This window comes from Mustela erminea, chromosome 14, assembly GCF_009829155.1.
Source record: "Mustela erminea isolate mMusErm1 chromosome 14, mMusErm1.Pri, whole genome shotgun sequence".
In the NCBI taxonomy this organism is placed as follows: domain Eukaryota; kingdom Metazoa; phylum Chordata; class Mammalia; order Carnivora; family Mustelidae; genus Mustela; species Mustela erminea.
The window spans coordinates 61,029,227-61,056,743 of NC_045627.1; the positions used below are offsets into that span (position 1 = coordinate 61,029,227).

General features: G+C 42.2%; 2 protein-coding genes across 5 annotated transcripts in view; both read right to left on the reverse strand.

Moving 5' to 3' along the window:
• Positions 1-12,208, reverse strand: part of TM9SF3 (transmembrane 9 superfamily member 3) — a 70,367-nt gene extending 58,159 nt beyond the window's left edge. The window contains exons 1-2 of the mRNA XM_032311998.1: positions 11,911-12,208; positions 1,662-1,857 (exon numbers count right to left, since the gene is read on the reverse strand). Of these exons, the coding sequence (XP_032167889.1) occupies positions 1,662-1,857; positions 11,911-12,006 (292 nt within the window). The 5' untranslated portion in view covers positions 12,007-12,208. The remainder of the gene's footprint in view (positions 1-1,661; positions 1,858-11,910) is intronic.
• A 4,388-nt stretch (positions 12,209-16,596) lies between these two features.
• PIK3AP1 (phosphoinositide-3-kinase adaptor protein 1) overlaps positions 16,597-27,517 on the reverse strand; it is a 114,524-nt gene continuing 103,603 nt past the window's right edge. For 3 of the 4 annotated variants that reach the window (XM_032312033.1, XM_032312035.1, XM_032312037.1), the window contains 2 exons: positions 26,927-27,045; positions 16,597-20,048 (listed from right to left, as the gene is read on the reverse strand). In XM_032312033.1, coding sequence (XP_032167924.1) covers positions 19,991-20,048; positions 26,927-27,045 — 177 coding nt within the window. In that variant the 3' untranslated portion in view covers positions 16,597-19,990. Of the gene's footprint in view, positions 20,049-26,926; positions 27,046-27,517 lie in introns of those variants that run through there. The other variant, XM_032312034.1, reaches the window with a different exon arrangement.

Here is a 27,517-nt window from a genome sequence, read left to right on the forward strand (position 1 = left end):
TTACAGTAATTCATAAAGTTACAGGCCAGGCCCCTGTGGTTTAAATTTACAACTTAATTTTATAATTAAGCCTCAAAGAATATAGTGGAGGAGTGGAAAGGGGGAGAAGAACGCAAAATACATACATCGATTTTGAACAACCGTAACAAAAAAAAATACTTTAAACACAAGAATAAAACTTAACCACCCAAAACTAAACATCTTTAAAATATTATTTTAAAACATCTCAAATCAGGGAGGCTGGGTGGCTCAGTCAGTTAAGCCCCTGCCTTAGGCTCAGGTTGGTGATCTAGGGATCCTGGGATCAAGCCCCACATTGGTCTTGCTCAGCAGGGAGTCTGCTTCTCCCTCTCCCTCAGCTCCACTCCACCCGACGCTCTCTCCCTCACTGGTGCTCCCTCTCAAATAAATAAAATCTCTAAATAAGTAAAATCTCTCAATTACATCCTCCTCTCAAAAGTGCAAAAATTAAAAAACTAATAAAGTGCAAAAATACCAGAAGTCAGTATTTTACGTTTGCAGACAATGAAGTCAAAATTAGAGTAAAGAACTTCAGTAAAATCAATATAGTAAAAGAAATAGGATTAAAATTCAAAGCTCCTGATTACAAGATCCAAGCTCTATTCAAAAATCAAGATGCCTCATCAAAGATCCTGTAAAAATTCAATTACTCAGGCTTCTGCTCACTGAGTTAAAAATGTCTATGCAGGAAATACACTCTCTGGCAAATTTCACAGAGGAAAATTAAAAGTTTAAACATACTTAAAGGGCCTGATAAAATAGATGCCAGCATAATAAACAGATGAGTATTTCTTCCAATTTTAACAAGTCTTTGACCCAAAATTTTTTTTAAGTTTTTATTTGTCAGAAAAAGAGAGGGGGGGGAGGACAAGCAGGGGGAGCAGTGGGCAGAGGGAGAAGCAGGCAGGGGGAGAAGCAGGTTCCTCGATAAGCAAGGAGCCTCATGGGGGACTTGATCCCATGACCCTGGGATCATGACCTGAGCTGAAGGCAGATGCTTAATCGACTGAGCCACCCAAGCGTCCCTGACTTAAAATTTAAAACCACACTACCCTATAAGAACTGAGGGAGTAAAATTAATACATACTGATTAATACATTCTGAGCCAAAGGTACAGTTTGGATTTGAGGCTTTACACAAGATTTTTAAGTATCCCATATACCCCACTATATCCCTGCACCTCCAAAAATTGTGAATCTATGAAGGCCTTTCCTGACCACATACATCCAGTCACTAGAGAGTTTACCAGAAATCATTTTTCAGAAAGAAATAGCGTAAGGAAATAGAATTTTATTAACAATTATTTATTATTTTACAAATATTCCAAATAAATCTTTGCTACTAACATACTTTTCTAAATGCAATACATTTAACTTGTAGATTAAACATTTTTTAGAGTCTAGAGCTGTGGTTCTCTAAGATCAATTAGCAATGCCTGAAGACAGTTTTGGTTGTCACAACTGGAGGGTGTTACTGGCATCTACTGGATGGAAGCCAAGAACTCTGCTAAACATCCTAGAATGTACAGGACAGCCTCCCACAAAAAAGAATTATCTGGCTCCAATGTCAATAAGGCCTAAAATGAGAAACCCTGATCTACAATCTAACTTGTATTACAAGGACTACTAAGGTTTACTTACCTTTGAATTTAATATCCAGACCACTAAATTCCAATTCAACTCCTTGAAGCGCTTCTCCCAGAGTTTCATGGTAATGACTGATACTTTTTTTTGACCCCACACAGAATGGAAGTGAAAAGTACTTATATGTCTCTTGGCGATTATGGTAGGGCCCAACAGTATTCATCCATAAAACGACTTCCTCTTTATCTTGATACTGAAACAAAAAAAGCATATCATAATACTTTTTTTTAATCTAATTCAAATTAAGGGAATATTTGTTATTTGTGCTAAACAAAAGTATACTGTCTCTGGGAACCTATAAAATAAAATACTTTAAGTTTACTTTAATCTGATGACCAACGTCCACACCTTAAAACAGACACTTGGTGAATTTTACAATAAAGTCAAAATCAGAGATCAAGACCCTGAGATCAAGACCTGAGCTGAGTTCAAGAGTCAGATACTTGAACAACTAAGCTACACAGGTGACCTGACACTTAGCGAATTTAAAAATTTTATCTTCTGATTGTGGTCTCAGGCAGATTCTTCTTAAACTTTGTTTTAGAGAAGGTATTATATGAACACAGTCCAATAGCACACAAAAGTCCAATAGCACATCAAATAATGATGAACCCAGAAACATTATTCACCGTGCTAATATGGTCATGGAAGGAAGAAAGAAAATCAATAGCTTACCCAAAACCCATGTTAATCATTAGAAACTAAAAAAAAATCTAATGTTGCCAGCAAACACAAAATTTCATCTACTTTCTAATCTTTTCCATGGCCACTGGTCAAAGTACTAGAAAGGAGAGAAATGACTGAACAAAAGGAAGAGAAAGCCACACTATGGAATCCCCACAGTCCATTCAAGCCATCATGCTATTCCCAGCCCCGCTTTATTAGCCTGAAAGACATACACTGTATGCATATTTCTTTGAATAAAAAACTATGGTTCTCCCCATCAGTAAATACTGTATGTAGCTAAATCTGGAGTGCAGTTCAATGACTTTGGGTAGGTGACTTCACCTTTCCAGCATTGGGGATGTACCAAAGATTTCTAAGATCTCAAGTTCAAAATTCCAATGATTCTATGAAAAGCAATTACCCAAATAATTTTAAAACTAGTAATCCTAATCAGCAATATAAATTGAAGACAACACTGGATACAATTTATGTCAACTAGTAGTATAGAAGTTAAGGCACTGAACAATTACTTAATGAGTGCCTGCCACATACCAATAAATTATGTTTGTAACTGAGGATACAGCTTTGAACCACACATGTTCCCTGTGCTACTGGAGCTCAGATAACTGGAAAGATTGACACTGAACCATTATAATAAAGTAAGGTGCTACGGAGCATGTAACAGAGGAAGCTACCCAACTAACCAAACTACCAAATTCTTACCTCCAGTGCTCCATTTAAATTATACAAATGTTTTTGATCAAAGTCCAATCACTCCAAAACCATACTCATCCCAACCAAATCTAGCCTTTCTTTCCTCTTTGTTTTTCTAATGGTACCACCATTCTCTCAAACAGGAGACTCAAACCCCAAGTTCCTCTGTATTCCAAAAAATACTGACTTGTCTACTCTTACCCAGAGCCTCTACCTCTTCCTTTTGATTCACACCACCAGTACCCTATGATTTAGATCTAATCACCTCTTCTTCAAATATAATAAATATCTCATTGTTCATATAAAATATCATCCAGATCATTAAGAAAATAATAAACTATCCTACTTTTTGAATATATGAGACACATACCACGCATAGTGGTGTTAAGGATACACAGCTGACCCCAGAACAATGCAGGGTTAGTGTTACCAACACACCCCACAGTCAAAAATCCATTATGTAACTTCTGACTCCCCCAAAATAACAACCTACTGTTTACCAGAAGCCTTACTGGCAACATAAACATAAACAGTCAATTAACACATTTTACTATGTTATATGTATTACATACCATATTCTTATAATAAAGTAAGTTAGAGAAGAGAAAATGTTAAAAAAAATTATAAGGAAAATACATTTTATCATACTGTACTGTATTTATGGGAAAAAAACACTGCATGTAAGTGGACATATGCAGTTCAAACCCATGTGGTTTAAGGGTTAATGTACAGATAAATAAAATACTGTCCTTTCCTTTAAGAAGTTCACAATCCATAGTGGAGCCAGACAAGTAAATGCTTAACAATGAATATGTTAAAATTAAGGTAGTAGAGGGCTACTCTAGCAACAATAAAGGAATGATTAATTCTGCCTTGGTAGAGAAGAGTCAGAATGAATAAAAATGCAGAAAATCATAAGTGGTTTCAAGTGAATTCAGAAAAACAATTGTATATAATCTTCACATATGAAGGAATGAATCAAAGGTCTAATATATCCATACATCCCCACTCAGTTATGCATGCCACCACTCTTCCATCCAACACTCACAGTCACACAGCACCAATCAATCAAGGTACTCCCTTCTGCTAAATATGTATGGTTATAGCGTAAGAATTCTCAAAGCAGTGAGCTAAACCAATCAATTATCAACTAACCAGAACTGGTATTAGAAACAAGACCTGCTTGCTAGGCAGAAAGCTCTCCACATAGTGTAATGTACACAAAAAATATTTAATAAATACGATGGGAAAACACTGACAAATGGTGAAATGTAAAGTTCATTAGCAACTGACTTAAAAAAAGCTTGAAGTATGTGTACTGACTGGTATGTGGCACTGCTTGCAACAGTACCCTTTTAGAGAAAAAAGTAAGAGGAGGTAACAAAATACACTTTGTTTTAGAGAAGGTATTGTATAAACAGTCCAACAGCACACAAACATCCAATAGCACATCAAATAATGATGAGCCCAGAAACAACATTATTCACTGCGCTAATATGGACATGGAAGGAGGAAAGAAAATCAACAGATTTTCTTGAGATTTTTTTTCCATTTAAGATTTGAATGAACAAGAGGACCCATCAATGAGGACCTTGTCATTAATCCTGCTGAGAACACAGCAATGTTTAAATGTTACTTGTAAAAATAAGCACAAGAACACTTTCTATAAATTCCAATACTCATAATTCCTTTAAAAATAGACAAAAACTTGAACATAAGTACTTGTTAAAATAGGGCTTTCGTTTATTTTATACAAACTGAAACATAAGATTAATATAACTGAAGGGTCACAGTGTATGTTCATCTACACGTTCTGAAGTCACTTATTTTAGCCTTTCGTGAAACCTGAACAGGGCAGGAGGCTTGTCATGACATGACAGAAACTGCACTGTCACAAAACCTACACCATTCTGTAGCCACAGAGTCCTTTCGGGAAGAGGACTGAAATAATAATTAGAAATATATGTACATATTTAATACACACACCTTCATACATATACAGACACAGACACATACAGGGGGTGTGGTCAGGGTTAACATTAAGTCAAAAATGCCCCTTTTCTTTTACACTACCCTGGTCAATATAATGAATTTAAAATATTACTTTTCATTGCAGTTCTTGATTATCCCTGACAGTAAGTGCTCCCAAGAGAAGAGTTCTTTTTCAAGACAGAAAATGTGTCTTAAAAATATCTTGAAATTAGAAAATATCGAAAGACTTAAAACAACTTTTTAAAAAGGAAAAAAAAAATCTTTCCGTAAAGCTGCTGAGACAGTCTCTGACCTCCACCACTCTGCGGGAAGAGAGCAACAGGTAAGCTCTTCTCTCTACTCACGGCTAAAAGGCTAACCTCATTCACTTTCAAAACATTCCATGAAGTCCTAGCAAGCTCTTTTAAATCCTTTCCTTGGAAGAACTCTGAGTTGGCCAATGACACTGAGAAAGATTGAGTTTTATAACTTCCCTGCAGAGCATAACCAGAAAAAGGGGAGAAAAAAAGCCAAGGAAGCACAGCAGTGAATGAGGGGATCTCTGAGCACGGCGGTGGCTCCTTCCATGAGGCCTTCCTGGGAAGCAGCCGAATGAGAGGAGACCAATTCAGACTAGCTGCTTTCTTCACCTCACCGTTCCTTTCATTTTCCAGTTCTCACTGTTAAAATGAATTTCTGAGCTGTCCACTCTAGCCAAAATGGCTTATAATACGGTCTTCCCTTCATTTCCTTTCCTACCTTGTTTCTCATGCCATTCTCCCAAATCTATAATGCCCTCCTTCTCTCCACTTAGCCAAGTTCTACTTATCCTTCAAAACCACTCAAATTCCTCCTTTCTCAAACCCTTCAATTCTGATGAGGTAAAGCCTTTACAGACCAATCCCTAACATGACCTCACCATCTTTTCTGACAGTATCATTAGCTAACACTTAATAAACACATACTATGTGTTAGGCACAGTTCTATGGTCTTTACATGAATATTTAATCCTCGCAAAATTTTTAAGATAGATCCTAGTATTTCCCCATTTTACACACACAAACTAAAGAACAGAGATGTTAAATAATTTGTCCAAGATAATATAACTAACTAGTATCATGCTTACAAATTTGGGACTACATTTTTTCTAATCCCTAGTCAGTTTCATTAGCTAAAAAGCAAAAACTAAATGAAGAAAATATGAAAAAAGTACAGTTGTACAAAGCAACTAAAGACAGTACTGAATAGCGAACAACTTTTCCACTTGAACCTTTAATCTGCCCCCAAGAAAAAACCTTCCTAGGAAGCTACTTGTGTTCTAATTTCCAAAGGCATGACCTTTATTCTCAAGATTTCACCAATGTTAGGCCTCTCTTACTTAAATACTGTTTATGTGCTGGAAAAGGGGAGACACAGAGGTTTCCCTTCTTGATAGAGACCACGAATTACTTTTTCTCGGGAGGAACACTTTAGGAGATAGAGTTACTGTTGTACTCATGTAAAATCTGAATAAAGAAATAAGAATTTATATATACAGGCAAAGCACTAATGGCTCAGAATAAGCACCCAAATGCCACTACTTTCATGGGATGAAGTAAAAGATGCATGTTTTAAAATTATGTATCTGAGAAAGCAAAAATCTAGTTGTGAAAGTGTTTCAGAAATCGTAATTTCAATGTCTTATTTATTTAAAACACAGCACAATTTTAATACAAATAAATGATAAAATATAGAAGTATATTTTGGGATAGTCCCTTGAGATAACTGTGCTCTCTCCCTCTCTCTCAAAATAGCTTTGTACCTAAATAAACTTTGAGTCTACCATAGAGTACAGCTGAAAATAGGACAACGAATTATGGCATTTCCTAAAACTGATCTATATTAAAGTACTCACAACTTCACCTGTAGTAAAGAATTTGTTCTCTATAAATCTTCAAATAAGTTTTAAGAGTTCCTATACTGTTTTTTTTTTAAGATTGTTATTTATTTATTTATTTATTTGCCAGACAGAGAGACACACACACAGCACAAGAAGGAATACAAGCAGGAAGAGTGGAAAAGGGAGAAGCAGACTTCCTGCCCAGCAGGGAGCCTGATGGTGGGGAGTGCAGTGACACATCCCAGGACCCTGGGATCTTGACCTGGGCGGAAGGCTAATGCTTAACTACTGAGCCACCCAGGCGCCCCTCTTGGGGCTATTCTCTTAAAAACAAAGACAAAAGGCTGCTATTTGCCAAAGGAAAGCAAACAAACTATTCCTAAAATCACTCAGTGGTATAACTGTTTATAGCAGAGGCTGATTGTAAACTACGCACAGATCAGATCCTTCTAACATTACCTACCAGAGCTACAATGGGCCATGAAGAAATGGGGAGTTTAGCCTAATTAGAGCCCTAAGTCACAAAAGGAATCCCAAACACTATGCATCTTAAATGAACAATGGTCTTGATTGGTTCACTGTGCTTTAAGCAATAGGGTTTCTCGCTTCCAACACCACATGTTCTTGTTCCTAGTAGCTCCCTAATTACTCCAGTCACTGAACAAGCACTGATGAAATACCACTGTGCCAAGCACAGAACTGGGGTATATTAACAGACTAAAAGAAAGAAAAAAAAAAATGACTTTGTGACCCTAAGGAAACAGAACCCATAAAACTTCAAGACTGTAGTACAAACCATAAAATGCATTACGATTCTGGTGCCCTTCATTATTGGTTTTTGGTGCTGCCATCCTTACATACTATTGCTACAAGGCAAATAGAAAAACCAAGGACTAGAGAGTCAGTAGGCCTCTTCAGGTCATGGGGAAAATGAGTGTGTTGGATTAAATGATCTCAAGACTTCGGAGTTCTAAAATTCTGATTCTCAATTTGAAATCTTTTTAACAGAGTCCTTTGGAATATTGGGAGACACAGTACTCTAACTATAGATGTTTCCAAGTTCTCTGAGTTTCAGAAAACCAAATAAGCATAAACCACACCTTCTACATCCTTGACTCACTCTAAAAAGTCTTTTTTATGGCCCTTAATCACATATTAAGGGCTGTTTCATGAAAGCGCTCGTTATTTTTTTACTCCAAACAATATGTCCTGCAATCCATTTATGATTCTAGTGTAGAAAGGTGAAAGGACACATCTTTATATATTCTAGATGTTACTATATAGCCTCTATAAGTCAACAGCGTATTTCCTTCTCATTATCCTTGTGAGAACATTATAAGAGCTCTGCATTAAAAAGTGCATAAAAAGGACGCCTGGGTGGCTCAGTTGGTTAAGCACCTGCCTTCAGCTCAGGTCACGATCGTGATATCCTGGAATCATGTCTGGCATCGGGCTCCCTCTGCCTGCCACTGCCCCTGCTTGTGACCTCTCTCTCTGACAAATAAAATCTTAAAAAAATAAAAATGCAGGTCTCCTTGTTCAACATTTATTAAGGAGTTCCTGGCTGGCTCAGTCAGTGGAGTATGTGACTCTTGACCTCAGGGTCATGAGTTCAAGCCCCATGATGGATGTACAGGTTACTTTAAAAAAAAAAAAATTAAAAATTTCTAGATGGTGACAGAAGAGCATCAAATCAAGCAAAGTATCCAATGCTTGCACATAGTATGTGAGTGCACAGGTCAAATGCCCATTAAATGGGCCCTATCCTTCCTTAATGCTATCCAAACATTTCTTCAGTAACAACCCATTAATGGAGCTAGACTTACCCAAAAATTTCTTTAAGAAGTTAAAAATAGGGGCGCCTGGGTGGCTCAGTGGGTTAAGGCCTCTGCCTTTGGCTCAGGTCATGATCCCAGGGTCCTGGGATGGAGCCCCATATCAGGCTGTCTGCTCAGCAGGGAGCCTGCTTCCTCCTCTCTCTCTGCCTGCCTCTCTGCCTACTTGTGATCTCTGTCTGTAAATAAATAAAAATAAAATCTTTAAAAAAATAAAAAAATAAAAAAAGAAGTTAAAAATATTATCAATACAGAGAACTACTCAATTTAATACCAAGTGTTTTACTGTCCTATTTTTACAATGAAGGGCTGCAGAGCATATTCTATGAAAGTGTAAAAGACTATTAATTCAGACAGAGTTCAAATCCTACCTCCTTCCCCACTGGTTGTGTGGCCTCAGACAAATAACTTAACCTCTCTAGTGTTGGTTTCCCTATCTATAAAAAGGGTATGGGGGCACCTGGGTGGTTCAGCAGGTTAAGCCTCTGCCTTTGACTCAGGTCATGATCTCAGGGTTCTGGGATCCAGCATCACTGAGGCTCTCTGCTCAGTGGGGAGCCTGCTTCCCCGCCCCCACTCTCTGCCTGCCTATCTGCCTACTTGTGATCACTGTCAAATAAATAAATAAAATCTTTTTTTTAAAGGGTATATATTCTCTCTCTCACAGGTTATTTATATTTAAAATAAGAGTTAATATATGTAAAGTACTTAGAACAGTGCCCAGCACATGTTGCCAACAACAGTCCTATTAGTTATTATTTCTTTCTGGAAACTATCTTCACAGAAAGTTAATCTAAAGGGCAAACTAACTTCTGAGAATTGCTCTCTAATTCATAATTCAACCCCCCCAAGTTTTTATTACACACCTACTCAATACCATTCCCTTGGCAATTTTTCTCCTCCTTCAATATCATTCTTTCTTCATTAGCTACTTCCATGCTCTTGGGGAAAAAATCCACTTGACCATAACCTTTTCAGTACTTTTACCTGGCTAAGGTGAATGCCCAGTTTCCAAAAAATATTTTTAAGAAACTTGGGAAAAGTAAAAATTTTGGCTAATAGAAGAAAAAAAAGGACACTTATTTAAACCTTATACTTATGGCTTAATGTTATTCTTCCTACAACATTTTTGCTTTTTAAAAGCAAAATGGGGCACCTGGGCGGCTAAGTCATTAAGTGTCTGCCTTCGGCTCAAGTCATGATCCCAAGGTCCTGGGATCGAGATCCACATCAGGCTCCCTTCTTGGCAGGAAGCCTCCATCTCCCTCTCCCACTCCCCCTGCTTGTGTTCCCTCTCTCGCTGTGTCTCTCTCTCTCTCTCTCAAATAAATAAAACCTTTAATAAATAAAGTATAACCAAGTGAGACCAGTTCAATCTAGACACAAATAAAATGAAATGGATTCTAAATCTTTCTGCCCAGCAATTATCCCACACATACTATATCCTCTCAAAAAGCATTTCTCATATATTTTACATTCTATTACTGGTATAAAAAATTGAAATGTTCCCGGCAATAAAATTTCAGTGCAATCTGTGTTTACACTTTACATCTATAAATTAAACTCAGTCCTTTTTCTCTATACCTCAAATTTGAGAAATATTAATAGTTTTCCCTATTTATAACGGTCTATATAAAACACAAGATCAAAAAGAAGAATACTAATCTTAAACTTGTATGCCTGTATGCCAAGAAAGGGCTGTGAGTTTTATCCTTGAGTGTTCAAAAAACTGGAAAAATATTAGTGACAATACAACTGACTAAAAGGATGCCCACTGCAAAGGAACATGTTCTTACACTTTCAGATTTTACCTGACAGAGAAAACAACAGGAAACAGTTCTTTAATTTTACTGTTTGAACTATGAACAAAATTATCTTAAGGTGAAGTCACAAATATAGCACGAAAACATGTCACTGATTTCAGATTCGTGCCTCCAAAAAAAATACACACACACACACACACACACACACACACACGAAGTTTCTCGCTGTGACTGAAGGTAAAACAGCCAAAAGCTTAGAGCTTCCATTCGGTAAAATAAAAGCTCAGCCAACCCAGGAACTAGAGAAAAAGTCTGGTTGATGACAAAGAAAATCTAAAGTAGGGTCACTGAATAAATAAGGACGATCGCTTCACTTCCTCACTTATCAGGAATGACAGCAAGACTCACCCAAATCTTTCAGATCTAGTACGTACACAACCTCTCACGAAAAATCACGTCATTAATGAGTTACGCTATTAAAAAAAAAAAAATTACTCGCTAAGCAACATCTCAGTTTACAAGACTTCCCTGCCTGGTTCGCACCTACCACTCCGAAAACCATCGAGTTACAGCCCTCAGCGAAAGTCATTTGAAGAGTCGTTAACATCCAGGCTTTGATGTGAAAATGCCAATTAAATAAACAACCAATCACTTTTTAAGCCAAACGCGAAAGGGACTGTTCTCGGCCCACAGGAACCCCGGGAACTTCAAGACCCCCTACAGCCAGAAGCTGCCCGGAGACCCCCGGGATGGGAGCCTCATCTAGGGGCTGGAAAGGGTGCGCCGAAAGTTACAAGCAAGGCCCAGAAGCGACTGCGTGCACACTGAGTGCATGCACGTACACGTGTAACCTGCTCTTCACCCCAAGTTTATCGGTGCCGTCCCCACGCCAGGGGCTTGATCCGGTTTGGGCAGGAGAGAAAATAAAGGCCGGTGAGGACCAAGGAGCGGCGGATATTTCCTGGTTAGTGTATGACGGGTAATCGTGATGCATCCATCTTCCGCTGTGTCGTAGCCCCCGGTAGCCAGAGCGCAGCTCTCTTCCCCGGGGGCACCAGCCCCGAGCCCCGCTGCCGGCGGCCGGCCCCTCCCCGGGGAAGTGAGCGCCGACCCCCACCACGGTCCCGCCCCGGCCCCCGGCCCCCGGTCCCCAGACCCTCCAGCGTGGCGCCATTTAGGTGCGGGTTAGACAAGGAGGCCCAGGCGCTGGGGAGAGGAGTCCTGCCCCGGGAGCGCCCACAAACGCCTCCTCCCAGCTCCCGGGGTTCCTGCTCCGCCAGGCCCAACCGGAAGGCGTCCTCCGCGGCCGCGGCGCTCCGCCGGGGCCGCCCAGCCCTCCAGGCCGCGCCAAGCCGGACTGGGCGGCGGGCCGGCCGGGGGTGGGGGGGGCGGCCACTCCGGCCGGGGGAGCCTCTCACCGTGTGCTCGTGCTCGTCCGCCCGGGCCCGGGGCAGCAGCAGCAGCAACAGCGCGGCGGCCGCCGCCACGCCGGGAGCGCCCGGCAGCGGCCTCATCCTCCGCGCTCCCACCGGCACGGCGCCGGCGCACCGACTCCTCCTCCTCCTCCGCCTCCTCCGCCGCCGCCGCCGCCTCCGCCGCGGCCGATTCGCATCCACGGGGCGCGGACAGACGCACGGGGCCCGGGCCCAGCCGCTGGCTCCTCCGCGCCGCCGCCGTCACCGCCCGCTCCCGAGCCTCCCCCGCCCCCCGGCGCCTCTCAGCCTCTTCCTCTGACTCAGCCACGTCATCCGGCCACCCCGGCACACGCCGGAAGTGCCTCGCGACGCGGGCCCGCAACCGCCGCCGGCCGCCCCCGCCCCCCGGGAGCCGCGAGCCGTGGCCGCCCGGGGCCCCCTGCTCCAGCTGCCCCGCGCGCCGCCCGGTCACCCGCCTGGCCCGCTGGGGCCTCCGGGCCGCCAGTCCCCGGGGCTCGGGAGCGGCGGCGCGCACCCACGGCCTCGGCCTGGAGCTCCGCGCGGGTACCCGACCCGCGCGCGTTTCGGGCCGCGTCCGGGCGCTGGGAGCTCTGTGACCTTGGCCAAAACGTTTTACGTTTTCCTGGCCTCGATTTCCTCGGCTGTGAAATGGGTTGGGACCCGCAGCCTCTGGAGCTTGGGGGATCAGATCAGATAACGCTTTGCAGGCTTCCGTCCACCGCCATGAATGAATCACGCGCGCCTCTCATCGTCCAGGGAGATTGTTAGACCCGTACAGGAGTGGATACGTGTTTTAGAGTCACTTGACTATTTATTGGGCCCGTACTAATCGATCTTGTTGAAATTCTTACTCATTTATCTTTTCGATTATACCGTTGGTCACCTGTCCACAGATTTAAACTCCTCTTGGAACCCTATCTCTTCTCCTAAGCAGAGATCCTGTGTCCAGAACAGTGCCAGGCCCGTAGCAGGAACTTTAAAAATGCTTGTCGTGTAAATATGGCACCAAAACGCTGGAACCTGTAGTCGGGCAGTCCCTTTTCAACCATCATAAGTCAACAAGTGGATTTGTCAACAAGTAGGATTTGATCTTAGAAATGCCTCAAAATCTATTTTTCCTTTCTTCTGCCAGTAACAGCCAATCTGGCTGATTGCAACAATCTAACAGGATCCCTGCCACCAATCTTCCCTCCCCGTTTATCCTCTCCAACAAGTGCCAGAGTGGTCTTTCTAAAAAGAAACCTGATTATATCACTCTCTTGTTTAAAACACTCCCTGAGGAGTAGCTGGGTGGCTCAGTCCGTTAAGCATCCTACTCTTGATTTCAGCTGGTATCATGACCTCAGGGTGTTAGGATCCAGCCTGTATCCAGCTCCTTGATCCACGGGAGTCTACTGGAGATTCTCTCCATCGTTCCCCATCCTTCCCCTTGCTCGTGTACCCTCTGTCTAGAATTAATCTTTTTTTTTTTTAATTATTTTAAAACACTCCTTGAATTTTGTTTAAATAAATCATAGAAACACAGCTAAAATTTTCATCTGCCAGGCACTATTCTGAGCCCTTTACACCTGTTGACTCATTTAATACTCAGAAAAACTCAATGTAACAGGTCCTATTAATATGTTCATTTTACAGGTACGATAATGGAAGCGCAGAGAGGTTAAGCAGTTGGCTGAAAGAGTAGTCAGTCCCAAGCAATCTGTTTCCAGAATCAGTCTTTCTTCCTACTAGTGGACCTCCACCTCTACAGTCATTTTTAAAAACGAAATAGACCTGTATGTACTGGCATGCAGTGATATTAAGATCTACTTTTTTTTTTTTTAAGATTATTTATTTTAGAGAGAGAGCATGTGCATGCAAGAGGGGTAGAGGGAGAGGGAGAGAGAATCTGAAGCAGATTCTGTGCTGAGCACACAGCCCAACGCAGGGGTCGATCTCATGACCCTGAGATCATGACCTGATCCAAAACCAGCTGTCCACCCAGGTGCCTCAAAAGATACTTTTAAATGAAAATGCTGACAAAATAGATATAATCACATTTAAAATTTTTATTTACTTATTTTGAGAGAAACAGGGTGAGCAGGGGCAGAGGCAGAGGGAGAGAGAACTCAATACTTATGCTGAGTATGGAGCCTGATGCGGGACTTGATCTTGAAACCCTGGTATCACGACCTGAGCTGAAATCAGAAGTTGGACGCTTAACTGACTGAGCCACCCAGTGCCTGGAATAGAATATCATTTTAAGTGGTCCTAATTTCTACCCAGGGAAAACAATCTGAAAGTTTATGATGCAAGCCATTCACACCAGGTACGTTTCTTCTTTGTATATACCTGTTAATATTTGGATGTTTTTTACAATGACCATGTGCTATGTATATAATGCGGGGGGGGGGTTCTTGCTAAAGGACAGCCCTGTTAACGGGCAACTGCACAATCAGACCCCAATTTATCAGACTCCAACTGCCACTAATCTCTGTCCTGGCTTCATCCCAGTATTTCCCCAAAATACCATGGTTTGTTTTGTTTTTTTTAAATACTTGTGTGCCTTTGCCTAGAATACAATAAGTGGACAATTACTAGATACTCTCCTTCCAGGCCTAAGTGAATCATCATCTCTTCTGTGAAACCTTTTATGACTCCCCCCTCAAGAAGTTGAGCATCCCGGGGCGCCTGGGTGGCTCAGTGGGTTAAAGCCTCTGCCTTCGGCTCCGGTCATGGTCCCAGGGTCCTGGGATCGAGCCCCACATTGGGCTCTCTGCTCAGCAGGGATCCTGCTTCCTCCTCTCTCTCTCTCTCTCTCTCTCTCTCTCTGCCTACCTGTGATCTCTATCTGTCAAATAAATAAATAAAATATTAAAAAAAAAAAAGTTGAGCATCCCTTCTCTGGCACTCCAAAAGCTTTCAATATGTTATGCCATAGTTACCACCCTTCATCTCCTCCTCTGTACTACATTCTAAACTTCAAAAAAAAAAAAAAACAACTTTAACAATTATTAGTCCAGTAGAGTTTTCAGGAATGTGAATATATTGTTTATTTTAAAGATTTTATTTATTTTAGAGGGAGAGAAAGAGAAAGAGTACAAGCAGGGGGAGCGAAAGAGGGAGAGGGAGAAGCAGGATCCCCACTGAGCAGGGAGCTGGGTGCGGGGCTTGATCCCAGGACCCTGAGATCATGACCTGAGCCGAAGGCAGACACTCAACCGACTGAGCCAGCCAGGCGCCCCTACATTCTGACCTTCAGTGATGGCAAGGATGATCATTTGTTCATCTTTGTACCTGTCCCAGCTGCTGGAATAGCGTTCATCACATATAGACACTCAAACTATCTGCTGAGTGAATGAAGACATAAATAAGTGAAAAGTCAAACTGCATAGAGGATTTACACAATACTTTCTAGCCAGTCTAGGAGACATCACAAGGCAGTATGTGATTAATTGCTGAATGAATCGTACACCAGTAATTGCTATAGAAATCAGAGGAGGCGTCTTATACATCTTTGTAAATCCCCTAGAGCACCTAGCAAAGTGACTTGCTCATAGTGAAAGCTCAGTAAATGCTCCGTGAATGAATAATCACTGCTTTTGAATCGAGTGATGATGCACAATTGAAGAACAAGCAGTGTAAGTGCTGAATTAAGATGGATGAGTCGCTTCTTGCTTGAAAATCCATTACCAGCCTCCACAGATCTGAAGCAGCAAGCATCCACTGGGTGTTGTGGGGAGCACTGGGTTGGCAACTGCTCGGGGGTGGGGAGGACACAAGAAGAATTTAAAGCATCCATGTGGGGAGTGTAGACTTAAAACCAGGAAATTACACATGCAACAGAGAACAGGCAGGTCAGTGTACAAAAAAAGATCTGCACAAAATGTGACCAGCTGTGCAAATGTTCCAGAGGCAGTAAGAGCAATGGGCAAGTAGAAAAGAGGAACCCCTGTTTTGGTGGAGTATTTGGAAAAGTTTAATGGTGGGAAGAGCATATAAGGTCATTAACTCAACAACTATTCACCAAGCTCTGCTATGTGCCAGGAATTCTGGTAGGTACTAGGAAATGATGATGATAAATGGCTTCAGGTGATAAAAGTCTGATAATGGTAGGTATGGAAAGAAAGAATAGGAATCAAATAACTGGCTAGAGGAAAAGGAATGTGGCTTCAAATATCTTTGGAAACTGACAACTTTACCCTAAAAGATAAGACTCAGAAGCACCATCAAAATCAGGGCTGTTGCGGGATCTGGGTGGCTCAGTGGGTTAAGTGTCTGCCTTCAGCCCTGATCACGATCTTGGGGTCCTGAGATTGAGTCCTGTAGTGGGCTCCCTGTTCAGCAGGGAGTCTGTTCTCCCTCTGCCTCTTCCCCCATCTCATGCACTCTCTGTCTCTGTGTCTGTCTCTGCCTCTCTCTTTGTGTCTCTCTCAAAAATAAATAAAATCTTAAAAAAAAAAAAAACAGGGCTGTTCTGTAAGACTAGGGAGTAAAAAACATTGATATATCTAATTCCACCAGTTTCTTCATCTAGATTAATGACCCCATTCCCTGACACCAAAATGAATGGGAGAAAACATGCTAGTGAAAGGGAACCCCCCGCAATGGCTGTACAGCCTTTTTACGGTAGTCCTCATCAGACTCAGTTGGTTAAAGGGCTTATGACCAGTAAATGATCCAGAAACCCACCATTTCAATCTTTTATTTTCATTTCTAATGAACATGATCTTCAAAAGTCTTGGTCTATAAATAACAATGTATATCTTCTGATTTCCAATATCAGGTACTGTTGGAGAAGGTAATTGAGAGAGTGTGACCGCCAGTCGACCCTTACACTGTACCCTAGCAGTTGGAGGATCCTCACCCCCTTCCCTGTTTTTGAAAATATACTCTGTCTACCATTTCCAAAATGCTCCAAGAACATAAGTGAGTAAGGTGTTGTTGAGACCATCTGGACGGTATATGTGACTGAACCCAGTTAAGGCCTCTCTATATGAACTTTTAAGACTCTGGTGGGCAAGTGGGGGAGATCTACTTGCCTTATGGCTGCTCAAGACAAGCCTTGTAGAAGGGCTAGTTTCAGATCACCTTTTCTTTGAAAGTCTGTTTCTTCTTTCGGCTTCCTTATGTTTGTCTTTCTGGTTATTTACTTCTGGGGTGGGACAGTCCTTCCGTTGCTATTCCTTGCTGTGTACCTCTCTATTCTGTTCTACCTGAAATGCCCTAGGCATGGAAAAAACTCTGTAATTGTTCTTAAGTTCTTTCTTTGGGAAGCAATGACTTAAAACAGTTGGTTCTCAGACTAAGACAAATCTGTTATTAATGCTTCCTCAGCCAATCAGCTGCAAAACCACACACTAGTCTCTGAAAGAGGACCACAGAAAACCATCTCATTCCCCGGTGCATATGGGAGCGGGATCTAAAAATCCCAACTAGTGAAGTGATACAGGAAAGGCTAGAACCTCCCTTTTTTAGTAACAAAGCAAGAGTGGAGGGGAGAATAAGTACTTAGCTTGACTTGTAAAACTACTCACTGAGGTAATTTACATACTATCACTTTGCCTAATTATGGCAAAGCATTAGGGATTATTCACACCATTAAATATGTCAAGTTAAATTATGTGATTGCAACACCAACCTCTTATAGTCTCAGTCTTCGTGCTTTGTTGCTTATATTGTTGGGTTGTCTTCTCATAGGTCTTACTACGAGATGAAGGAAGAATACTGGCCTAGGAGCTGAAGGACAGTAGGCCTTGTACAGTTAGAAGCAAAGACAATGACCATGACTATAACGAATAGCTTCTTTCTATTGAACCAGCTCATAAAATCTTGGGGAAGGATGGCGGCCACTGAGTTGTTTCCCAGAGCATCATACAGAGAACTTTTTTAACAGTGTCTTTGGATATCTACTTACAATTTCGTTTCTGATCCTCACTGTACTGAAATATATGGTTTTGTTACATAATGTATTCCTAAAAATGTGTATAAAAGTTGTGTGGAAGTTGAATAAGTTTATGTTATAATGGGTACTTCTGTTTCCAGGAAATGAAGAATTTTACCTCATTGTTGGAGCCATTCTTTACAACATGGAGCAGTTTGGATATGCAGTGAACACCTCACCATTTCCACCCATGTCTCCAGTATATCACATTTGTCAGACCCAAGTTTCTAAACAGCATTTTCAATTTTATGTTTTCTACTACTCTCACAGAAGAAGAAAATATAATCAAATATTCCAATATTGCACAAACAGTGATGTGCATACGAAGATGCTAACACCATTAGCTGGCAGTAAGTTTTGCCGTGTTATTGACCTAAATGCTTATTAATCAGAGAATGTACAAAAATCTAAATTTGGCCTCTAAGAAGGGGCCTAGAGATACTGAATATTTAAAAAAGTGTAGCTTTTCTCAAAATTAAATGTGCTTAAGAGATCATCTATAAATAATAGGAAGGACAACCATACCAACATTATAATTTCTTGTTCTCCCCCTACCCCACGTTATCCTCCTTCTCCCAAATAAGTGAGAAGGAGGTTAAAGGAACCACTGCAGAATGGCTACAGTGTGCCAGGCATTTTGGTAGGCGATTTGCAAAACACTCTTTTAATGGCCACAGCCAATAGTGTATTTTATGTCAGAAAAAAAGACCCACGACCCATAAGCTATTAATTTCAATATGAGTCCTTGTTTGCTGGACCGATGAATGAAACTGGAAAACAACCCACAACAACAACCCTGAATCATTAGAAAAGGACACAATAAAACTGTACTTAAATAGATCACTAATACTGGGCTTGTATATATTTGTGTGGGATAGAGAATACATTTCATGAAAAATCACCAGATTTCTGATGTTTTTTAAAGAAATATGTCTGATACTAACTTTACTGTATGTTTAAGTATCAAATTAAGGATTTGTGCTTTAAAGGTAGATTTCTGTGCCAGTGACTCAAAATTAATGACATATTAGTGACATATGACAATTATGACATATTAATGGCTCTCTATTCTCTGCACAGATATTCCAAGTCTACTGGTAATAATAAGGAAATAGATAACTCTTTCTATTTTACATTCCTCCTTTCTCTTTTGATCTCTTGGCAGAGAAAGAGTCAAGGATCCTTCTTTCTCCTTATGGTCAAAACTAATAAGACCTATGAAGGCTGCAGAACAATAATGTGGTCATTGGTTTCCCACGCTTCCGGTTCCCAACCATTTACAGATGTTCCTTGGGAAAAATACTATTTTGAAAGCATATCGAAGTATAAATGCACAAGTTGAAAAAAATACTTGATAGTCCCATGCCTGGGAGATATGGAAGAAGGATATTTCTGGAAGGTCAATAGTCAGTTGGTGACCAAATTTCTACACGTGGGCATTTCTTGAGGGAGAGCGATTGGCTATCTAGAGATTGAAGTGTGGTGACTGAAATTAAGAGACCCAGATTCTCTGAATACATCTCTTCCTCTAACCAATTGTAAACTCTTAGTTTCTGTGGAACTTCGGATTTGCCTTCCACAGAAAAGGAGTTAGGACTAATCCGTCTCTAAAGTCTTTTTCAGTTTGTTCTATGTGACCAGATCTGGCATTTAGGCACCCTCCTGATTCTATAGAAAAGTTGAAGAATCATTTAAAAAGCAGGATATATCTCCTTACACAAATATTGTAAGTCTTAAATCATAACCACTTCTAGAAGTTAGTCTGGACTAGCAAATAAGTAAGTCCTAATATAAGTGCATTTCGGTAAAATCACTTGTAAAGTACACTTCTGACCCATCTTTTCAGGCTTCTGACATGCCAGATTTGAGGTAAATATTCCAATTAAGTCTTTATCCTTTTGGCAAAGAAGGATATGGATCAATATACTTGGTGATGGTGAATAAAGGCCTTTACTTCTTCATGCCTTAATAATATCTTCTCCAAGGAAAGCCCAAACCAGCTGGGCCACAACAACATCAGTCACGAGAGGAGGTCTTAAGGTCAGCAGTCCCGCCGTGAAACTCAATGCGAAGACATCATTAATGGGCTGAAATTGCAAGTCACCAAGTCCGGACATCGGCAGGTTTTAGGAGGTGGAATCAGCGACCTCTGGGTGGAACAGGAGGAGGAGGATGGAAGGTCTCCCTGGTTGGAGGCCTGAAATAAATGATGAAGCAACTTTTTAAATGGATTAACTCATTCTTAAGCAACAATGGTTGGTTGCAAACTTGGTAGACTATGCAAAGAACATGTTCTGTAATTAGTGAAACCACATGGACCGCTGAGCGGCCTACCTGCCGGTTGTACATCGCAACCTTGGCAGCACCTTAGAATCACCAGGGGACCTTTAAGAAATACTAATGCCCAAGCTCTCTCCTAGACCCATTCCTTCCTAACTTCTAGAGGATAAGGCTCAAGCATCACAAATCTTTAATAGTGTCCCTCCCGCAAGAAGTTATAGTAACCATGTCTTTTATTTTCTGATGCTTTGATACCTGGAGCCTGGCTAACCCCTGGAGGGACTGCCCCTCCATGGCAAACTCATTTCTAAGGATAGCAACTCACTGATGAGTACACCGTTCATATGCAAACCACCCAGTCCCCGTCTATACCCCAGCCACTCCCTTTATGTGTTCTCCCATTTGGGCCACTACCCACCTGCCCTAATCACAAGAGCACCAGGTGCCAGACAACTAGGAACCTTTGTCCCAGAGTCCATTGAAATTACTCAAACTAGCTAATCCTAAATCAGCTTACCCTACCTTCCTTGCACCCTCCTGCAGAAACCACAACAAAAGCTCAGGTCCATGTTCCCCACTCCACCACCTTTCTCCGGGACTAAACCTGATACTTCCCCAGCAGGTCCCCATGGCATAATGTGGCCCCCTCCTTTTGCGATCTAGGAGGACAACAAACTATCTTCTCAAGAACAGTTGTTTCCTGATCTGTTGATCTAATCATACCTAAATAATAATAAAGTCTTGGGTGCCTGGGTGGCTCAGTCAGTTAAGCATCTACCTGTGGTTCAAGTCATGATCCCAGGGTCCTGGGATCAAGTCGGGCTCCCTGCCCAGCGGGGAGTCTGCTTCTCCCTCCCCACTGCTCATGATCTCTCTCTCTCTCTTACCCTCTCTCTTTCAGATAAATAAAATCTTTAAAATAATAATAATTATTGTAATGATAATGATAAAGCCTATATTTTAAGACATCAGTGATACAAATATGCAGCCAGGTGGGAGACATACTGTAAGAGGTGGTCCCTTGAGAGAAGAATTAAGAATTCTGTGCTTAGGGACGCCTGGGTGGCTCAGTTGGTTAAGCAGCTGCCTTCGGCTCAGGTCATGATCCCAGCGTCTGGGATCGAGTCCCACATCAGGCTCCTTGCTCGGCGGGGAGCCTGCTTCTCCCTCTGCCTCTGCCTGCCATTCTGCCTGCCATTCTGTCTGCCTGTGCTCGCTCTCTCCCCTCTCTCTCTCTGATAAATAAATAAGATCTTTAAAAAAAAAAAAAAAAGAATTCTGTGCTTCTCACAACTACTTCCTCATGGAGTCACTAAGTGTCTTATCCCAACTCCACATTTGCTTTTCCTAGAAGCCCCCCTTCATGTTATTCTGAATGGTTTTTAAACAATCCTAAATGCCATTCCAGATAGACCTGGGTGAGTCTATTTACAGAGAGGTCCAACAGTTGTGGCTGGTGTTTCCACATGTGTGCCATAAAGCCAATATTTGATTCTCTCGGAAGCAAGTCAATAAGTCAAGAAAGAGAGCTTTGTCAGGTGCTGTAATTGAACTGTGCTATCCTGGAGTTGCGTAGTTCAAGACCGAATGAATCAATGATCAAATATTTACTAAACGTTCTTTGAAACGTTTAGGTCAAGGAAACGACAAAAGAGTTGAAGAAAAAAGGAAGGGCTATCTGAGGAACGGGCAGGGACCTGCCACAAACATCCTCAGAAAGCCCTGCTGTGACCTCTGGAAGTAGATGGTTTTGTGTAGTTGCCTCTTCCTCCAGAAAAGACAAACGGACCATCTCCTTCTGCCTCCCCAATCTGCCCTATGAACCGGAGCTTACAGGAGAAAGCTGGAGGAAAGTCAGGAAATTCTATTTATTACCTGAGTAAGTTAGGCTTCTTGGCTTCCTGGATTCTTTATTTGCTCGCTTCCTTCCTGCCTTCTTACCTTCCTCCTTCCCCTCCTTCACTCCCTCTCAAAACCATTTATCTACTATGTGTCTTCTCCTGAGTACAGCTGACATGGATCCTGCCCTCAGAGTGCTAAGAAAGTAATGGATAAAACAGTCAATGGGAACAATCAGTAAACTGCACTGTTTTGATAAAGGAAATTCATAACCTGTGGGAACATAGAGCAAAGGCAACTACACACACAGCTGAAGGACAAGTTCAAGTTCTCTGCACATGTTTCCCATCTCCCAACAGAAGTACCTATAGATACATACATTGGAGTGTTGCATGAGGTTTGGAGATGACAACTGGAAAGTGTGTAGCACAGTTTGTGGCTTAGAGTAGGCACTCAAGAAGTAAAGCTAATAATTTTATTATTATGAATAAAGATCTGTTCTTAGTCTTTTTCCCATGTATGCTCCGTGAGCCTTGCAATTTATCACCCACCAATGAAGACAGTCATGATTTCCTGATGGCACCTTATCCTCTCTCTGCTGTCCCATTCTGAAGCTGGGTGGGCCTACAAGCAAATTATTTCTGTATTTTATTCTGATGAACGGTCCCAACCTAGGATTGGAAGTCCTCTCTCAGGGAAATGGATTTCTGATGGTAGACATAACAGAACCATGGAAGTAATCAGAATCAAGGGGTGGTGTGTGGGGAGACAGCCTCTCCAGGACACTGGGAAGCTGAAGTTGGAAACACAAGTTCCCAAGACACTTAAGAACTGGCTGCTTTCTCCTCTCTGTTGAGAGTAAGGTCTTGTGGCTGATGAGTTTGGTTCCAGAACCCAGAAATCTTGATGTTGGTTAATGTTCTTTTAAAGCAGGACTGTTATTTAGCTGGTCTGCTTTTGTATCCTCATAACATTGTTGAAAATACTTTTAAACTTCCCTATTAGTAAATAGCTTCTGTCCCAAGTACCCTCACTCCCTGACCACTCCAGCCCCTCCTAGGGACCCCACAGACCTCTTTACAAGTCTGCATCTAAAGGATTAGCTTCTGGCACTGCAGGAGGCCTCCGGAAGTGTGTTCTGATTTTACAGGACCTTGGCTTTGCCTTAAAGGGGAGTGCACAAATTGTTAGTGCTTGATAAATCGCTAGTGAATGGCAAAATATGTTTAAAAACAAAGCAGCAATGGCTCAGTAAGATTTGGGTTTCTTGTTTTTGTTTTTTGGGGGGCTTTTTGGGTCAACTGGCAGGACCTCACCTGTGAAGAGTGTGATATTGTCAGCTGTCTATTCTCTAAGGACTAATGGCCCTCAAAGGAAATGCTGCGCAAAGATATCATGCATCTGCTCCTGTTCTTGTCACCATCCACCTTCCCTGACTTTGAAATACATTGAGAACTTGAAGGTGGCAGTGTGAAGCCTCTTTCCACTAATCTATGACCCACCTGCCCTGTGGCAGATGACCTGACGGCTAACTTTTTAAGAGATGTGTAGTCTAACACAAACAGTACCAATCTTTCTATCCATCCATTAGTTCACTTACATGATAAATATTTATTAAGTTCCTACTATGTTCCAGTTACTGTGCTACACACTGGGACTGGGGACAGTAGGAAAAAAATGTTTTAATCAAAAACAGTTTCTATGCTTTCAAGGCTCACCATCCACTTGAAAGAGATATGTACACAAGGGCCATAACATGGAAGGAAATCTAACAGAAGTATTTGGAGAACCAAAAAAAGGCACAGGAACATTAGGGAAGGCTTCATAAAAAAGGTGATGACTAGACTGAGTCCTAAAGGGTGTACAGGAATCTTCTAAGCAGAGGTTGGAAGGGAGTAGGGAGACAGCATTCCAGGCAAAAGGCACAGACTGGGCAAAGACACAGTTCTAAATGGCACAGCTCTCTGGGAATGCGGGGGTGGAACATCAGTGAATACAGGAGAAGGTGGGACTTGAGGCTGGACAGGGCCAGAGCACGCTATAAACTACAGCATTAAATGTGAAGGCTTTCACACCAGGAAGTGACATCATCAGCAATTTCTGATCTAGAAAGCGCACTCTGGTGACAATGTAGAGGAGGGCGGTAAGTGTGAGTCTCCGAGGATGAACACAGGCACTGGCAGATGGAGAGGGGGAGGATCTGAGAGCTGAAAGGGCAGCAGAACGGACAGAGTCTGGAGACACACTCTGTGGGAGCTGCCCGGGAGGCAGGGATGGTGGGTGGCGCCTGGGTTTGGTGCAGAACTGTGCCATTATCACAGGCTAGGAACTTACCAGAAGAAGACAGTTTGGGGCAGAGAATGGCAGGTGGGATGAATTCAGTTTTGCCCCAGCTCTGTTTGAGATATCTGTGGGGCATCTGGGTCAAGGTCACCAGCAAAGAGTAGGAAACAGAGGACTGAGGTAGACGTGGAAGCTTGGAGTCCTCACTGACAGCTCAAGTTCTGGGGACAGCATGTGGAGTGAGCAGAGGAAGGGACCAGGACTGGGAGCGGCCGACAAGCACTGCACCCCCAGAGCTGTGTGAGAGCAAAGGCGTTCGGGAGACACAGGTAAAGACCAGTTACTGATTCCCAGATCTGGAAGTGGAGAGGAGAACCCCAAGGTCAGCCTCGCCTCCTGTCTGCCAGAGGGTCAAGCATGGAAGCCATTTATTGGCTTTATTATTTGTTCAAACATCTCCTCATTTTATTATGCGAATTGCATACATACTTATAAAACAACTGCATATTTGCAAGTCCTTCTTCACACCAAAAAGGAACCCAAATGCCAAGCTCTATCAATTACAGATTTCTTTGCAAACACCATTTCTTTAATAAAAGTGTTTTCCTCCTTTTTGCTCCCATTTTTATCACAACATGCTTCTAGACTCCCCCCAAATTTCATCAGCCATCTCTTTTTACACACTTATATGCATCCCAATTTCTAGCCTTTGATTTCTGGAACCTGTTTCCCTGGTTGTTGTCTTTTTCTCTCCCATTAACAAAAGTCCTACAGCTATAGTTTTCAAACTTGACAACTATTTTCATCTTGGTGCAATTAGCAACTGCCTCCAAACTCCTCAATCTTCAGTAATAAAAGGTCTTAGGTCTTGGATCTCCTCCTAATGACACCTTGACCTTCTGGAACAGATGTCACCAAATGACTAAGACACTGCAGCCTCCAGTCAGGCACACCCAGATGTGCCACACAGAACAAGTCTCAATCCAGGCCAAGCCCTAGTGTGTACATTTGCAAAATAGGATAATCTTCAATATCACTGAGAGTTGTGGAAGGAACTGAGATAATGCATTCAGTGTGTCGAACATAATACCTAGTACATAGTATACACTCAATACAGATTAGCATTTATTACTATAGTTCGCCGTAAATACCCCTCCCCAATCATCAACTGTATAATAATTTTCAAGAAACAGCACATTATGCCAGTTCAGGGGACTGGACCAGATTATCGTTGCAGGTCTTCCAGGACTAACATTCTACCATATGACCTCTAGTCTACACCAAGGAAACATGCTGGTAAACCTGACACCGCTTATGATTACAGGGATGGGGGAGGTCTGTGTAACAGGTGTCCGTATGTGAATATGAATGTTACTGGGAGCACACGCAGGAGGGGTGAACAGTAAAGGGAAAAGTGGACAGACGCCTAGCTCAAAGTCAGCTTCTCTTTCCAGAAAACCAGAAGAAAAGCCTCCTTGTTGCACTTTCTCAACAAATTACATTGACAAGATTCATTTAAGTTTTAACATTAAAAAAAAAAAAAAGAAAAGAAAAAGAAACGACACTGGTTGAAACAAACAAACAAACATAAAAAACTTCCACCTTTTAATCATTTCCCCCCCACATTATACTTTAGACATCAAAGAAATAAACACCTAAGACAAGCCTAGGCTTTCATTCCCAAGGGCCCTTTCTGCATGGGTGGATGCACAAGCTAGTTTTGACCACTTTTCCTGTTACTCCACAAGACCTTGAAAAGGTTCCTACCAGAGGCCAGACAACCATTATGAACAAAGACAGATACTGGAGCCCGGCAAACACTCCCAGCTTGTCTGTCTAATGCCCATCTCCAAACCTCCATATGCTCATTCTTCTCCCGGATGAGAAAAGTCATTCATTCTACTGAGCTTTTACTATGGGCCCAGACACCACCCTTATGACTCTGTGAGGACATTCTCCTGTTATCCCCATTTTACAGATGAAGAATTGAGTTACATGAAAGTGAAATAATTCACCCAAGTCACAAGTGATTTCTGGACACTGTCCCCAGGTAGTGTGGCACTAGAACCATGCTCCCCACCACACTGAGCTATGCACCCCACCTCCATTTTCATCCCCAACTCCTTATCTCCTGGTCCCCAAAAGGTACTGTCTCCACAATACAGCCAAGGGAATTAGTTATGAGGAAGCTGAATTCTAAGCAAACATACAAATTACTCAAAAAGTTGGTGTTTGCCAACATACATACTTCATTGATAAAATCTTGTACTTGCTACTTAAAGTATCTGCACTTGGGGCACGTGGGTGGCTAAGCGGGTTAAAGCCTCTGCCTTCGGCTCACTCAGGTCATGATCCCAGAGTCCTGGGATCGAGCCCCACATTAGGCTTTCTGCTCTGCAGAAAGTCTGCTTCCTCCTTTCTCTCTGCCTGCCTCTCTGCCTACTTGTGATCTCTGTCAAATAAATAAATAAAGTCTTAAAAAAAAATTTTTTTTAAGTATTTGCACTTGAATAAAGCATCATATTAACAGAGAGTCCCTGTCGAAACGCATCAAAAGTAGGCATTTCATCTCTGGACTCATTCTGAGGTCATCTTAGAGGTCCCCAAATCCTACTCTCCACCTGCTAGAATTCAGAGAGTGAGGAAAACGTTTCTTCTCGGCATCAATGTTACCTCTGTGAGGCAGCTCGGGGAGGTACTCTGGGGGGCCTCTCAAGGGGCACGGCGGGTGTTCCTTCCACTTGTGGGGGGCCCGGGCTACGACTTCTGGGAACCTCAGGGACTTCATTATCCTACAGCAAAAAAGGACAAGAAAGAAAAGGGAAAGTTACATTAGGCAACAGGCATAATTGGACACCATTTCCCAAAAGCCTCTCAGTCCTCCTCAGGCTTTGGCTAAAGGTTATCCGCAAACTGAAAATGAACCTAGCAAACCAGGTCAGCTTTCCATTGAGGCCTACACTCCCTGAGGAGACAATGGAGCCCAAATTATCATTAATGGCCCTTGTTCCTCAGAGTGCCCCCTGTGGGCCATCAAATTAGCATCTCCTGAGAGCTTGTGAGAAATGCTGGCTCTCCACTCCTCCTCAGACCTGCTTGATGAGAACCTGCATATTCACAGGAGCCTCGGTGATTCTCACGCATATTAAAGTTTGAGAAGCCTGCTCTGTCCAGCCAGAGAGTGCTGGAGAAATTTTGTTTTTAAACCCAAGTCCCTTTTCGAGACAGCGGAACCATGAGTGGTTCTCAGTCATAGGGTCATTA